The sequence below is a fragment of the Bos indicus genome, chromosome 11 (genome assembly GCF_029378745.1).
Source record: "Bos indicus isolate NIAB-ARS_2022 breed Sahiwal x Tharparkar chromosome 11, NIAB-ARS_B.indTharparkar_mat_pri_1.0, whole genome shotgun sequence".
Classification (NCBI taxonomy): Eukaryota; Metazoa; Chordata; class Mammalia; order Artiodactyla; family Bovidae; genus Bos; species Bos indicus.
The window spans coordinates 6,266,700-6,280,188 of NC_091770.1; the positions used below are offsets into that span (position 1 = coordinate 6,266,700).

Genomic DNA, 13,489 nt, shown 5'->3' on the forward strand with positions numbered 1-13,489 from the left:
CTCAGCACTCCCTCAGAGCCTCTCTGGATCAGAGCTCCCTCAGACCAGCAGACCATCCCTCACTCCAGCTCCCCTAGAGCCGTGCTCCCCCAGACTCTCCCTCCTTCAGTGCTCCCCCAGACTTGCTCCCTCAGAGCCTCTCTCCCACACTGGCCCCTCAGACGCTGTCTTGCTCAGGGCTCTCTCAGAGCCTCTCTGGATCAGAGCTCCCTCAAAGCCTCCCGTTCTCAGCACTCCCTCAGAGTCTCTGGACCAGAGCCCCCTCAGACCCTCAGACCCTCTTACTCAGAGCTCCCTGAAAGCCTGGCTCCCTCAGCCAGCCCTCCCTCCCTCAGAGCTCCTGCAGACCTTATCTTGCTCACAGCTCCCTCAGAGCCTCTCTCCCTCAGAGCTCCCTCAGATCATCCCTTGACCTGTGAACAGTGGGTAGGATGGGGTGGTCCAATCACCTCAGACCCTGGGGAAGAAGATTCAAGAATTAGCGTCAAGGACTGATGTTGAGGCCCCTGCGTTCAATGTCTGGCTTGGGCACCAGACTCCAAGTCGACGAGAGACAGCTGGCCAGTGGCCTTGGGGGCAGGCCGAGGACTGTGGTCACTGCCCTGGCTCCAACATACCCACAGCCTGTTCAAGACAAGAATGGCTGAGAAGTTTCCACACCCAGACGCTGGCCACAAGTGGTAAAGAGCTGACAGGTAGAGGACTTCCCCGGCAGTCCTGTGGTAAAGACTTTACCTTCCAATGCAGTGGATGTGGGTTTGATTCCTGGTCAGGAAGCTAAGATCCCACATGCTTCATTGCCAAAAAACCAAAACATGAAACAGAAGCATTATTGTAACAAGTTCAATAAAAAACTTCTAAGAAAATTTTTTAAAATGGTCCATATTAAAAAAAAATCATAAAAAAACAAAAGCTGACAGGTGAGAGGGCCCAGATTTTGCCTAGCAAGGCCCCAGGATGGGCAGTCAGGTTTTGGAATGAGTTATTCACTAAAGCCAGGGATGCATTCTAGAACATTCTCAAGGGTTGCCCTGCAGAAGCCACGGGTGGGGGGGGGAGACCAGGAGACAAGGGTCTGCCTAGCCCCCAAATGTGAAGATGTGTGGTAGAAATTTTCCGTCCACTTTTACTTCTCCCAAAACCCAGAGAGGTGGTGGGAGAGGGGAGGGAGGAAAAGCAGGTCCCCATTCCTAGTAGCCTGCTCATGAGAAACCTTGCTGGAGGATTGGGGAAATCATTCCACTTTAACCTCAGCTCAGAATGTGGATGTCACGTGGGGCTGGATCTTGTTAGGCAGGTGCCCTTTGGTAAACTAGAATGGCAATGGAGCTTTGTATCACCCAAGGATTTCTAGGGAGGTCAGGCTGCATTTCTGGACAATGAGGCCATGGCCAACATTTGCCTTCTTCTTTTGTACACGTTTCTTGAATCTCCACATTTTCTATTAAGGGAATGTATTATTTCATAATCAGAAAAGCATCAGGAAATGCTACTTTAAAAAAAAGGAAGTCAGCGTTTGGGAAGTTTCCTCATCCTCGTAAGCCTGTTACTTGCACTGGGAGTGAAATGACCCGTCATGTACCCGGGACTGTGGAGCAGAGCAAGAAACACCCCAACATCTGCACAGGAACTTGTGTGGAACCTGGAATCAACTCTATTCCCAGGGGAAGAGGCAGGAAGTGAGAAGTGGGTATTTTGTTGTTTCTCTTGTAAACAAGCTTTGGGATCATATCCTTTTCCCCTTCCTCTCCCTTCTTTGAGTCACAGATTCAGCAACTCAGAGTCCCTTTCCAAGACCAGCAACACTGAACTGGCTCATTCTTTGGGCAAATTCCCAACAGGAACTGAAAGCCAGGACCCCAGTGTCTTGGGGGATGGATTTGAAAGGAAGTTGGAAGATCAAAAACGCTGGACAAATGCCCGCGATCATACCGGAGGCTCTTTTTAACACTTTCTGTGGAACACTGCAGTGGGACCACCCTGGATGAGAAACGACTGAGAAGGAAATCGAAGACAGGTTTTGAACAGGAGCCTTAGGTTTCTTAAAAAAGGAGGCAGGGATGATCCAGAGCCCAAATGTGTCAAGCTCAAGTCACCCCATTCCCATCTGATAAGGCTGCCAGATAAGGAAAGTGCTGTAGTGCCAGGATGCCCAGACTCAAAAGCCTTAGAGGAAGTGTCCCAATCAATATGTTGAGTGATGAAAGGGCAAAATGTGGGCTGAGTGATAAGACAGCTGGGGAGTTCCTGGTGGGTTGGAAGACCTCACCCAGAGACATTCAGGGAGCTCCAGAGCCTAACACCTCATTCACACCCACATCACTTTTGATTTATTGAGGGAGGGCTAAGTGTGAGCTTCAACAGCTGACACGGCTCGATGACTCTGAGTGTAGAAGATTCAGCAGGTCGGAACTAAGAAGCTGCAACTTAGAATAAGGAAACAGCCACTCTTGGGTTCCAACACCCATCTGCATTGACAACAATCTGATAACAAGGATAAAATATTCTATTTATCTGGAGTGTTTTACAGTTTACAAAGCAGTTTTGGGAGGCCTGTGCCCAGTCTCTCAGTGTTGTCTGATTCTTTTGCGACCCTCCAGGACTGTAGCCCACCAGGCTCCTCTGTCCATGGGATTTCCCAGGCAAGAATACTGGAGTGGATTGCCATTTCCTACTCCAGGGGATCTTCCCAACCCAGGAACTGAAGCCGCATCTCCTGTGTCTCCTGCATTGGCAGGTGGATTCTTCATCACTGAACCACCTTACTTCTAATTCATGTTAAAAAAAAAAAAAATGAAGGGTTACTTTTGCTGACCACAAGCTTTAAATGAAACCAACATAATGGCAGGGAAGGATAAAAAGGTTAGTAGTCAAAAAAGTAACAAAAAATACAAATAAAAGCTCCATCCTGAGCCCTCCTGAGACACTGAGTTGTACCCCTGGGGAACCTGTCTTTGAAGAGAAACACCAATAAATTGAAGTCATAATGAAACAAATGGGCAGGGAAGTTAAAAGTTGGGAGCCAAGAATATTCAGTGGAGAAGTGAGTATCAGTGGAAACATCACTGGAATTCACAGAATTGCCCTTGGGAGCCCAATGGGAGCCATCATTTCAGAAAATGATGTCAAACAACCTATCAGCTTGCAAATTAACCCCCAGACACATGCCCAAGAGAACAGCTCCACGTGCACAGTAGGAGACACATGTGAATGTTCACAGCAGCAAAATTGGGAAACAACTCAAATGCTCATCAATTGGAGAGCGAACGAATCAACTGAAATATTATAGAGCAGTCAAATGAATGTAGAGGAGTCTTGATATAAGAGTAAGTGGAACAAGTCCCCAAAGATGACACATAACATGATCTTCCTTCTAAAAAAATTCAAGCCACAAAAATTAAAACTGGGCTTTTTGAAAGAAATGCAATCTATAAAATAAGTCAGACAGAGGAAGCCAAAGATGGTATGATCTTGCTTATATGCGGAATCTAAGAAACAGTGACAAAACAAAAGCAAAACTAAAAACAAACAAACAAACAAACTCACTGATCACAGAGAAGAGACTGGTTGTTGCCAGAGGTCACAGGACGGGTAGGGCATGGGCAAAATTGGGTTAAGGGGATCAAAAGTTTAAGAAAAAAAGAAATGATATAAATGTAGTAAGATTCTTTTTAAAAAGGCAAGAAAGGGACTTCCCTGGTGGTCCAGTGGTTAAGACTCCACGCTGCCAATGCAGGGGCAATGCAGGCAGCATCCCTGGTTGGGGAACTAATGCTCCCACATAATGCACAATGCAGCCCAAAAAAATTTAAAAAAATTTTTAAGGCAAGATAATGATGAAGGGGTTGATGGTTCCCAGGAGCTGGGGAAGGCGGGGAGAGGGGTTTCTGACCACATGGTTCCTATAGGGTGGTGGATTCACAGATGCTTATCATATTGTTTAAAAGAACAAAAGACCCTGAGAGAATCAGGCCGTGAGTGGATGGAAGGTTGAGGGCATGTCAGGAACCAGTTCCACTCTGTCCACTGAGGAACACTGAGAAAGGCAGCAGACAGGAAGGGAAGAAAGACTGGAAACCGGAGGGAGGCTGGACTGACACCTCTGTGGCCCGTGAGCAGGCTCCTTATCCCCAGGTCATTTCAGCACCAGCTAGGGGCCTCCTGTGGGGGTCTGATCCTGCAGGCTGTGAGCTGCCCCAAGGCCTGCAAGGAGCCAGGCGGCTTTCCGTCCGCCTGTGTTCTGCTTGCCAAGCACGGATCCTGGGGGAGGACTATTTGCCCAGGGGAAGAGTCACTTCCTTGTAACGGAGACATAAAAACACACTGCCCCCTCACAGCTCTGAGTCCCAGGCGTGTCTGTCCCCAGAGGGCATTCTGTTCTCATACAAAGCTCCTAGCTGGAGGTGACTTTGAAGGGCTTGTCATTGGATATGGAGTTGGACCAGTGACTGCCAAGGTCTTTTGGGAGTACAGGATACTTTTGAGGGAATAACAGGTGGAAAGAGGTCTGAATGAAGTCAGTTGAATGAAGTCCATAATGAAGTCAACTGCCCCAGCGTTGCAGCAGGCTGTGGGAACCTTGACCTTAGTCACTCATGGTTCGTTCCTTGACTTTTAATGCTATCTGCCTCGGCGGATGGCTGTCACAAGACCAAGCATTAAAGATGCCAACTGTTTCCTCCCACCCACCCATCCTTCCTGCAGGCCTCTTTTGCCTGCAGATTGTTACAGGGTCAGGCCCTGGAGCAGAAGGTCAAGTGAAGCATCTTGGGAAGCAAGCACCATACAAGCAGCCATCATGGGAAATCATGACACTGGAGGAAGAAGCTGGCTTCTGGGATGGGCCTGGAGCAGGACTGGCAAGAGAAGCAGCATCACAGTGGTTTACAGACACACCAGAGGGAGAGAGGAGATGCCTGGTGACTCAGAATCTTGTCTAGGTTGTCTGAGAGGGGACCCAGCAGCCACAAGTGGCCACTGAGCACTTGAAATGGGCTGGTCTGATTGATGGGCTGTACATGTAAAGGGTCCATACAGTCAAGGCTATGGTCTTCCCAGTAGTCATGTACGGTTGTGAGAGCTGGACTGTAACGAAGACAGAACACCAAAGAATTAATGCCTTTGAACTGTGGTGCTAGAGAAGGCTCCTCGAAGTACCCTGGAGAGCAAGGAGATCAAACCAGTGAATCTTCGGGGAGATCGACTCTGAATACTCACTGGAAGGACTGATACTGAAGCTGAAGCTCCAGTATTTTGGTCATCTGATGCGAAAAGACGACTCACTGGAAAAGTCCCTGATGCTGGGAGAGATTGAGGGCAGAAGGAGAAGAGGGTGTCAGAGGACGAGATGGCTGGATGGCATCACTAATGCAATGGACATGAACTTGGGCAAATTACGGGAGATAGTGAGGCACAGGGAGGCCTGGTGTGCTGCAGTCCATGGGGTTGCAAAGAGTCAGACACGACTAGGTGAGTGAAAACCAACGTGTAAAATAATGCATTTGATCTTTGAGATCTAGCATGAAGAATGAACAAAACAACTCAGTGAGTTTTAAATACTGATTCCATCTTGAAACAACAGTATTTTGAATACTTGGGATAAAATTTAAAATTTATAAAATCAGTTTCACCTTAAAAACTTTGAAAAGGAGGATCTAGAATATTTAAAAATTATATATCTGGCTCCTATTACATTTCTATTGGGCAGCACTAGATTAGATTCTATGAGGTCCAGTCAAACTTCTTGCCATTGGATTAAATGAGATATCCCTCTAAAAAAATTCTCCTTTCGAGACCTTTGGTGGTCCAGTGGTTAAGAATCCACCTTCCAGTGCAGGGGATAAAGGTTCGATCCCTGCTCAGGAGCTAAGATCCCACACGCCATAGGGCAATGAATCCCGAGTGCTGCAATTAGAGAAGCCCACATGTCACCATTAGGACCCAGTGCAGCCAAAATAAAATTTAAAAAATGATAATAATCAAAATTCTCCTTTTAACTTGTTTTGAGTGGATTCTGTCTATTCTTGAAAACCAGACTGAAAGTAAATATGATGCAATATGAAAGCTATTATTGTTACTTTAATAACAATTAAGCTCTGTGATTCTATTAATTCTTTCCGTCAACAAATCCTATTGGCTGTCTTCCAAATACACCCAGGATTTGACCCCCTACACACCTGGGCTTCTCCCACCTCCCAGAGTTGAGCCTCTGATCCTCTCTTCCTGGTCTCTGCCCTCCAACCACTGCAGCCTCCTTTCTGTGTTAGCCCCCTCCTGCCTCGCGTCTTTGACATTGGCTCTGCCTGCTCTGCTCTTTGCTCATATAACCCCATACTCACTGTTTCATCTTCTGGAAGTCTAGACTCAAAAGTTACTTCTTGCCTCCCCTCAAATTACAGCCCTTCCCCTAACACACACATCCATATACATATGCACACAGGCACACACACACACACACACACGGATCCTTTACTCTTTCTACTCTACTTAGCATTTACACAATCTGCTGCTGCTGCTGTTGCTAAGTCACTTCAGTTGCGTTTGACTTTGTACGACCCCATACACAACTCACCAGGTTCCTCCGTCCCCGGGATTCTCCAGGCAAGAACACTGGAGTGGGTTGCCATTTCCTTCTCCAATGCATGAAAGTGAAAAGGGAAAGTGAAGTCACTCAGTTATGTCCGACTCTTCTCGACCCCATGGACTGCAGCTCACCAGGCTTCTCCGTCCATGGGATTTTCCAGGCAGGAGTACTGGAGTGGGGTGCCATTGCCTTCTCCATTTACACAATCTAATAGACTATATATTTTATATTCTTTATCTGTCTCCATCAACTATAATATATTAATAATAAATACAGGACTTCCCCAGTGGTCTAGTAGTTAAGAATCTGCCTGCCAAGGTAGGGGACATGGGTTGACCCTTGGTCCGTCCGGGAAGATTCCACATGCCACAGACCAACTAAACCCATGTGCCACAACTAGTCAGCCTGCACTCTAGAGACTGTGCTCTGCAACCGGAGAAGCTACTGCATTGAGAAACCCAAGCATCACAAGCAGAGAGAAACCTTGGCTTGCTGCAACTACAGAAAGCCCACGTGCAGACAAAATAAAAACATAAATAGAGTAAATTTAAATTAAAAAGTAATAAGTGCAGTGAAGGCAGGGATTTCTCTCTGTTCTCTGTTAATTGCTGTACTCTCAGCATCTAAAACAGTGCTGAAGTAGCAGTTGCTCAATGAATATTTGTTGGATGTAGAGGGTCTCAGATAGGCCATCCTTGTGCTAACGTTTGCTGCGTATTACGTGGTATAAACAAAGCCCCTGACAGAGCTCTTAACCTCCAGAAGAAAGCTTTGAGAGCCCAAGAGTTCTCTAGATATGAGCAAATTGTGGGAAGGATCAGCTGTTTGACCTCACAAGGTAGCTTTTAGCGCTTGTGGGGTCCTGAGCTGTGACATGTCTATGCAGGGAACAATGACCCGGCAAGCCAGGCTGAACGATGCGGGTCTCTGGGGCTGCTAGAGCTGCATTCTCTCTGGTGAATGTAACCCCACCCTTCCCTTTCCTGGCCCCTCACTATGAAGTGTGGACAAAGGATGGGATGGCTTTGGGAAGGTGTGAGGAAGTAGGCTAATCATCTGGCTGGTTTCCAGGGTGAAGCCGGTTATATCCACTTCAGTTCAGTTCAGTTCAGTTCAGTCGCTCAGTCGTGTCCAACTCTTTGTGACCCCATGAATCGCAGCATGCCAGGCCTCCCTGTCCATCACCAACTCCCAGTGTTCACTCAGACTCACGTCCATCAAGTCAGTGATGCCATCTAGCCATCTCATCCTCTGTCGTCCCCTTCTCCTTCTGCCCCCAATTCCTCCCAGCATCAGAGTCTTTTCCAATGAGTCAACTCTTGGCATAAGGTGGCCAAAGTACTGGAGTTTCAGCTTTAGCATCATTCCTTCCAAAGAAATCCCAGGGCTGATCTCCTTCAGAGTACCCACTTAGACCCAAATAAACCCCAGCATTTCCTCATTGATTATTAATAACTTGCATACTTTTTTACTCAGTGGACATTGTATTTTTATCTTCACAACAGACCTTCCCAAACATGGCTGGGTTGACTTGGTTCTGAGCATTCTGCCCACAGGTCTCCATGTAAATCTCATACATGAGGCAGCGAGGCACACTGTATCCTTCGCAGATGCAGAAATTGTCAACCAACCTGGGGGTGGGGTGGGGTGGGGAGGAAGAACAGGAAGAGGAGGTTGGCATCAGTGATTCTAGGGCAGGATGCTTCCATAAGGGTCAGAGACAAGGGTGGATCTAACTAAATGAAATATGCTTAGTTTATTGAATGAATGCCATGGCTCATCTGTCAGTATCTGCAATGTACCCTTTTGTGCTTAGCCCAGAGTTAAGTATCAGTATGTTGATTGTGACTTTAGACTTCCAACGTGGTGCAGTATTGTTGCTTTTATATCTTTTTGGTGTGCAGGCATATTAATAAGAAGCCCAAATTGTTGGGTTCAGCAGACACTGCTTCATGTAACTTAACAAAGGTGGCAACCAAGATCTCTGTAACTAGGACACAGGATTATTAACTCACTAGGACACAAAACAAGGCCACTCCCCCTGCCCCCATAGAGTCAACACCCCTGAGGGTGACAGCTGGAGCCCATGTGGCTTCCCAGTGCCCATGTGCCTGTGACCTGGGACATGTGTGCGCAGCCCTCCCCTCCCCTCTTTCTCTGAAACAGTTGTTTACATAACTTTTAAACCCAAGTGACTTAGGCCAGCCACTATATATTTGATTAATTTTTAAAAATTAATTTGTATTGGAGTGTAGTTGATTTACAGTTACATGTTTCTGCTGTACAGCAAAGTGAACTAGCCATGAAGTGTTAGTTGCAACTCACGGACAGTGGCCCACCAGGCTCTTCTGTCCCTGAGGTTTTCCAGGCGAGAATACTGGAGTGGGTAGCCATTTCCTTCTCCAGGGGATCTTCCTGACCTAGGGATCAAAACTAGATGGCTCAGACGGTAAAGAACTAGCTATACATATACATCTATCCCCTCTTTCTTGCATTTCTTTCCCATTTAGGTCACCACAGAGCACTGAAGAGAGTTCCCTGTAGGTTCTCAGTAGGTATCGATTTTATATGTAGTATCAGTAGTGCATATGGGTCAATTCCAATCTCCCAATTCATCCCACCGACTTTCCCTCCTTGGCGAAGCCAGCACAGTTTTTAAACACAGAAGCATTTTTTAGCAGGGAATTTACCAACAATCTGGGATTCCTTCGTAGCTTAGACGGTAAAGAATCTGCCTGCACCGCAGGAGACCCGAGTTTGATCCCTGGGTTGGGAAGATCCCCTGGAGAAGGAAATGGCAACCCATTCCAGTATCCTTGCCTGGAAAATCCCATGGACAGAGGAGCCTGGTGGGTGGCAGTCCGTGGGGTCACAAAGAGTCAGGCACGACTGAGTGACTAACACTTTACCAACAATGCATCTCCTTTCTTACTGATGACCTACGGCTTATTTTCTGGGATGAGGCACGCTGAGGCCTATTTCCTTGCAAGCTAGAGGCCACAGTTGTTAATCCCATCTGCTTTATGGAAGGAGGAAAAGTCAACATATGGGGATGGAGGGAAGCTTTGACCCTGTCTTGATTTCCTCAGGTAACAAACTACCATAGGCCAGGTGGCTTTAAGCAACAGAAATGTGTGCTGTCACAGTTGGGGAAGCCGATGGTCCAGAAACCAGGTGTCAGCCGAGTCGGCTCTTCCTGAGGCTTGGGGAAGCATGTGCTCCACGTGCTCCTTCCCTCCTCGCTGCTGCAGAGGCCAGGAACCCTTGGCCTTCCTTGGCTTGTGGATGCTCCACGCCAGTGCCCCCAAGTCCAGTGAGAGCTCTTAACTGGTTACATCTGCAAAGGCCATCTTCTAACATCCTCCAGGACACCAGGCTGGCTCTGTTACAAACTGAGGGGTTCTGTTTGTTTTTTTCACTGTTCATTTTTTAAAATTCTGATAAAATATATATAACATAAAGCATATTTTAAAATGCAGAGTTCAGTGCTGTTAAGTATCTCCTCATTACTGTGAAATTGCTCGTGCCCTGCTGTGTATCACCATCCATCCAGAGAACTCCGGCTGTCTCACAAAACTAAAACTCTGTACCGGCCAGAAACACTCTCGATTCCCTGCCCTTGCCCATGTGTGTGTGTACTAAGTCACTTCAGTCATGTCTGACTCTTTGTGACCCCTATGGACTGTAGCCCACCAGGCTCCTCTGTCTATGGGATTCTCCAGGCAAGCCGGAGTGGGTTGCCATGCCCTCCTTCAGGGGAACTTCTTGATCCAGGGATTGAACTCTCATCTCTTCAAGATTCTTGCATTGGCAGGCAGGTTCTTTACTGCTAGCACTTCCTGGGAAGCTCTCCAGCCCCTGCTAACCACCATTCTTCTTTCTGTCTCAACAAATCTGACTCCTCTCAGTGCCTCATACACGTGAAATCATACAGTGTTTATCCTTTTGGGACTAGCTTATTTCATTTAGCATAATGTCTTCAAGGTTCATCCATGTTGCTGTCTGCATCAGAATTTCCTTGCTTTCTATATCTGGAAAATAGTGCATTATGTATAGACCACATTTTGTTTATCCATCCATCCACTGATGGACACTTGGGTTACTTCCATGTCTGACTATTGTGCATAACGCTGCTATGAACATGGGGGTACAGATATCTGTTCCAATCCTTGCTTTCAAGGGGAATTACTGGATAACACGGTGGTTCTCTTTTCAGTGTTTTGAGGAATCACTATAATTTTCCATAGTGGCTGTACCAATTTACATTCCACCGACAGTGCAAAAGGGTTCTAATTTCTTCATGCCATCCAACCATCTCATCCTCTGTCATCCCCTTCTCCTCCTGCCCTCAATCCTTCGAAGCATCAGGGTCTTTTGCAATGAGTCGGCTCTTTGCATCAGGTGGCCAAAGTATGGGAGCTTCAGCATCAGTCCTTCCAATGAATATTCAGGGTTGATTGTCTTTAAGATTGACTGGTTTGATCTCCTTCCAGCCCAAGGGACTCTCAGGAGTCTTCTCTAGCACCTCATAGACTGGATGCCTAAAGATCAGTCATCCTGGGGAAACTCTGCCCCTCCTCACCTCCTGCCCTCCCAAGCTTGAAGGGCACAACCCCACCCCGGGATCCCAGGCCTGCAGGGGCAGAACTGGTGACACAGGCCTTGAACACCATCCTGCTTTTAGGGCACCAGCTTTGTGGGCAGCCTGCATCCCACCAGTTTATAAATGACCTGAGGAGAAGGTCCAGGTATTTTTTTGAATCTCTAATCATTCTTTCGAATCTCTAGACTTTTCCAGTCCTAGAAAGTCTAATTGACTAAAGGGTGACCTGAAAATTGACAACGGCCTCCTCAGAGCCCTTTTTTGTAAGAAGGTTGCTGATATGATGAGGGGTCTGAGTAAGTGTGAAAGAAGCAGAGGGCTGCTTGTAACACTTTGAAAATACCGTGTGTACTGTGGTTACTGTTTTCAATATTTTAAAATTATTTTAAAACATTAAAAAATATTTATTCTCTTGATTTTCTTTCTTATGCCAGAGAAAAGACATCGAGAATCTCCTTTTGGAGAAAAGGGGTGGCCAATTAGGACTTTTGGGGTTCCAATCACAAACACACTGTTCATTTTTCTATCTCACCCATTGAAACTTTCCAGAAAGTCTTTCTTGAGAAATACGCCTTAAAACTTAAAAAGAGAAGTAATCAGCTGTCTACTGGTTGGTCACCTTCTAAAGCGAAGGTTTTAGGCCTGGTTTCAATTATTTTGCTACTTAGGAAGAGCTACAAACCCCTGAGTTCATCAGTCCCAAGGGCTGGCGGTGTTTTTCTTCCAGTTTATTCTTCCTCTATGTAAATAGCCAGAAGTGAACTTCACAAGCAAATGTGGAGTGCATTGTTAGAGCTAAAAAAACGGCTTTGCCTTAACTTAGAGAACTTCCCAGGCGGAATGGCACACTCAGAGAAAATACTCTCCTGGCCTAGCTGGGTGCTCTCCATGTACACGGAAGCCCAGACCCACCACCAAGCCCCTTGAGGGCGGGCTGGATTACTTCCTGCAGGGAAGTGTAACCAACGGGGAGCCCCCAGGTGGGAAACCCCCATGGCCCGTGGTGTGTGTGTGTGTCTGACAGAGACCAGCAAGGTAGCCCCCAGGCGGAAAACCCAAATGGCCGATAGTGTGTGTCTAGTCCCATTCCACCAGCGGTAAGTGGGAAAACCACATGGCCCATCGTGTGTGTGTGTGTGTGTGTGTGTGTGTGTGTGTGTGTGTCTAGACCTATCCCACCAACATTAGAAAGCGCTGGTCCTTCCTAAGAGTGAACGGTTGTCCTTTCGAGCCTTTTATCTGCCCCGGGCGCAGGCGGTGGCCCCTGGCGCTTGGCCGGAGGTCCCAGGGGCAGCAGCGGAGGGAGCTGTGCCCCTCTTCCTCGCCCCGCTTCTCCCCTCCCCTCCGCCGGGCGCCCCCCGCCCCCAGGCCGCTCACCACTGGATGATGCCGCTGTGCAGGCCCCGGCTGCCCGCGCCGCCCAACGGGGAGGCCGGCACGCCCTCGGCCATGGCTAGAGCCGCCCGCTGCTCCGAGGAGGCGAGTCCGCAGCGGCACCGTCGGGCCGCCGCCGCTCCTGCTGTTTACTTTAGAGCCGGGCGCGCGGGGGTCGGGAGGAGGCGCGCGGGGGCGCGGGGGCAGCGAGGGGCTGGGGACCTCGGGGGTCCGCAGGGGGCGCGTGGAGGTCTGGGCAGCGGCGGGGGACCTCGGGGGCGGGGCGCGCATGGGGGGCGCGTGGCTGGAGAAGGGCTGGAGAGCGCGGGGTAGGGGTTGCTGCGGGCAGTGGGGGAACGCGTAGGGAGCTGGGCTGCGGGCCTGGGGGGGTGGTCCGGGGGGCCCCTGGGCCTGTGGTGGGTTTGGGCCACGCCCCGCGCCTGCTGGGAAGGTTTGGGGGGCGGTGTCCTCGCCTCTCCCAGATCCAAAGACCGTAGAACAGAAATACGCGTAGCGCTCTCCCCCCTTCCAACCAGTCAGACAAGGTTGCAACACACAAAACCCAGTGCACGCACCAAGTCAGGGCATCTGATGAACGGTGGTCCTCAACCTTGACTGCGCTTTGGAGTTACTTGGGCACGTTTCAAAGATGTAGCCTCCCAAGAGACACCCCCAGAGGGTCTGGGGTTTGAGGGGAAGGCTTGCTCAAACCCGCTTTTATAAGCTCCTCAGAGGTTAGTGATGCTAACCTGCGACCTGGGGTGAGAACCTCTGGTGCTGGGAATTGGAGGGAGGGGAGGTGGGGGCGACTCCAACTGGAGCCTAGTGAGGCCACCTGCAGCCTTGCCTTAGCGGTCTTCCCTCAAGAAGTATTTAATGACTGCCTTTCGGAGAGACCAGCTGCTTGCTCTCGCCTAACCCCACTTCTC

The 13,489-nt window shown here is 48.6% G+C and overlaps 1 protein-coding gene across 1 annotated transcript in view; it reads right to left on the reverse strand.

Annotated features, from left to right (window-relative positions):
- RFX8 (regulatory factor X8) overlaps positions 1–12,664 on the reverse strand; it is a 52,235-nt gene extending 39,571 nt beyond the window's left edge. Inside the window, exons 1-2 of the mRNA XM_070798320.1 lie at positions 12,564–12,664; positions 8,091–8,214 (exon numbers count right to left, since the gene is read on the reverse strand). Of these exons, the coding sequence (XP_070654421.1) occupies positions 8,091–8,214; positions 12,564–12,637 (198 nt within the window). The 5' untranslated portion in view covers positions 12,638–12,664. The remainder of the gene's footprint in view (positions 1–8,090; positions 8,215–12,563) is intronic.
- Positions 12,665–13,489: the final 825 nt, after the last annotated feature.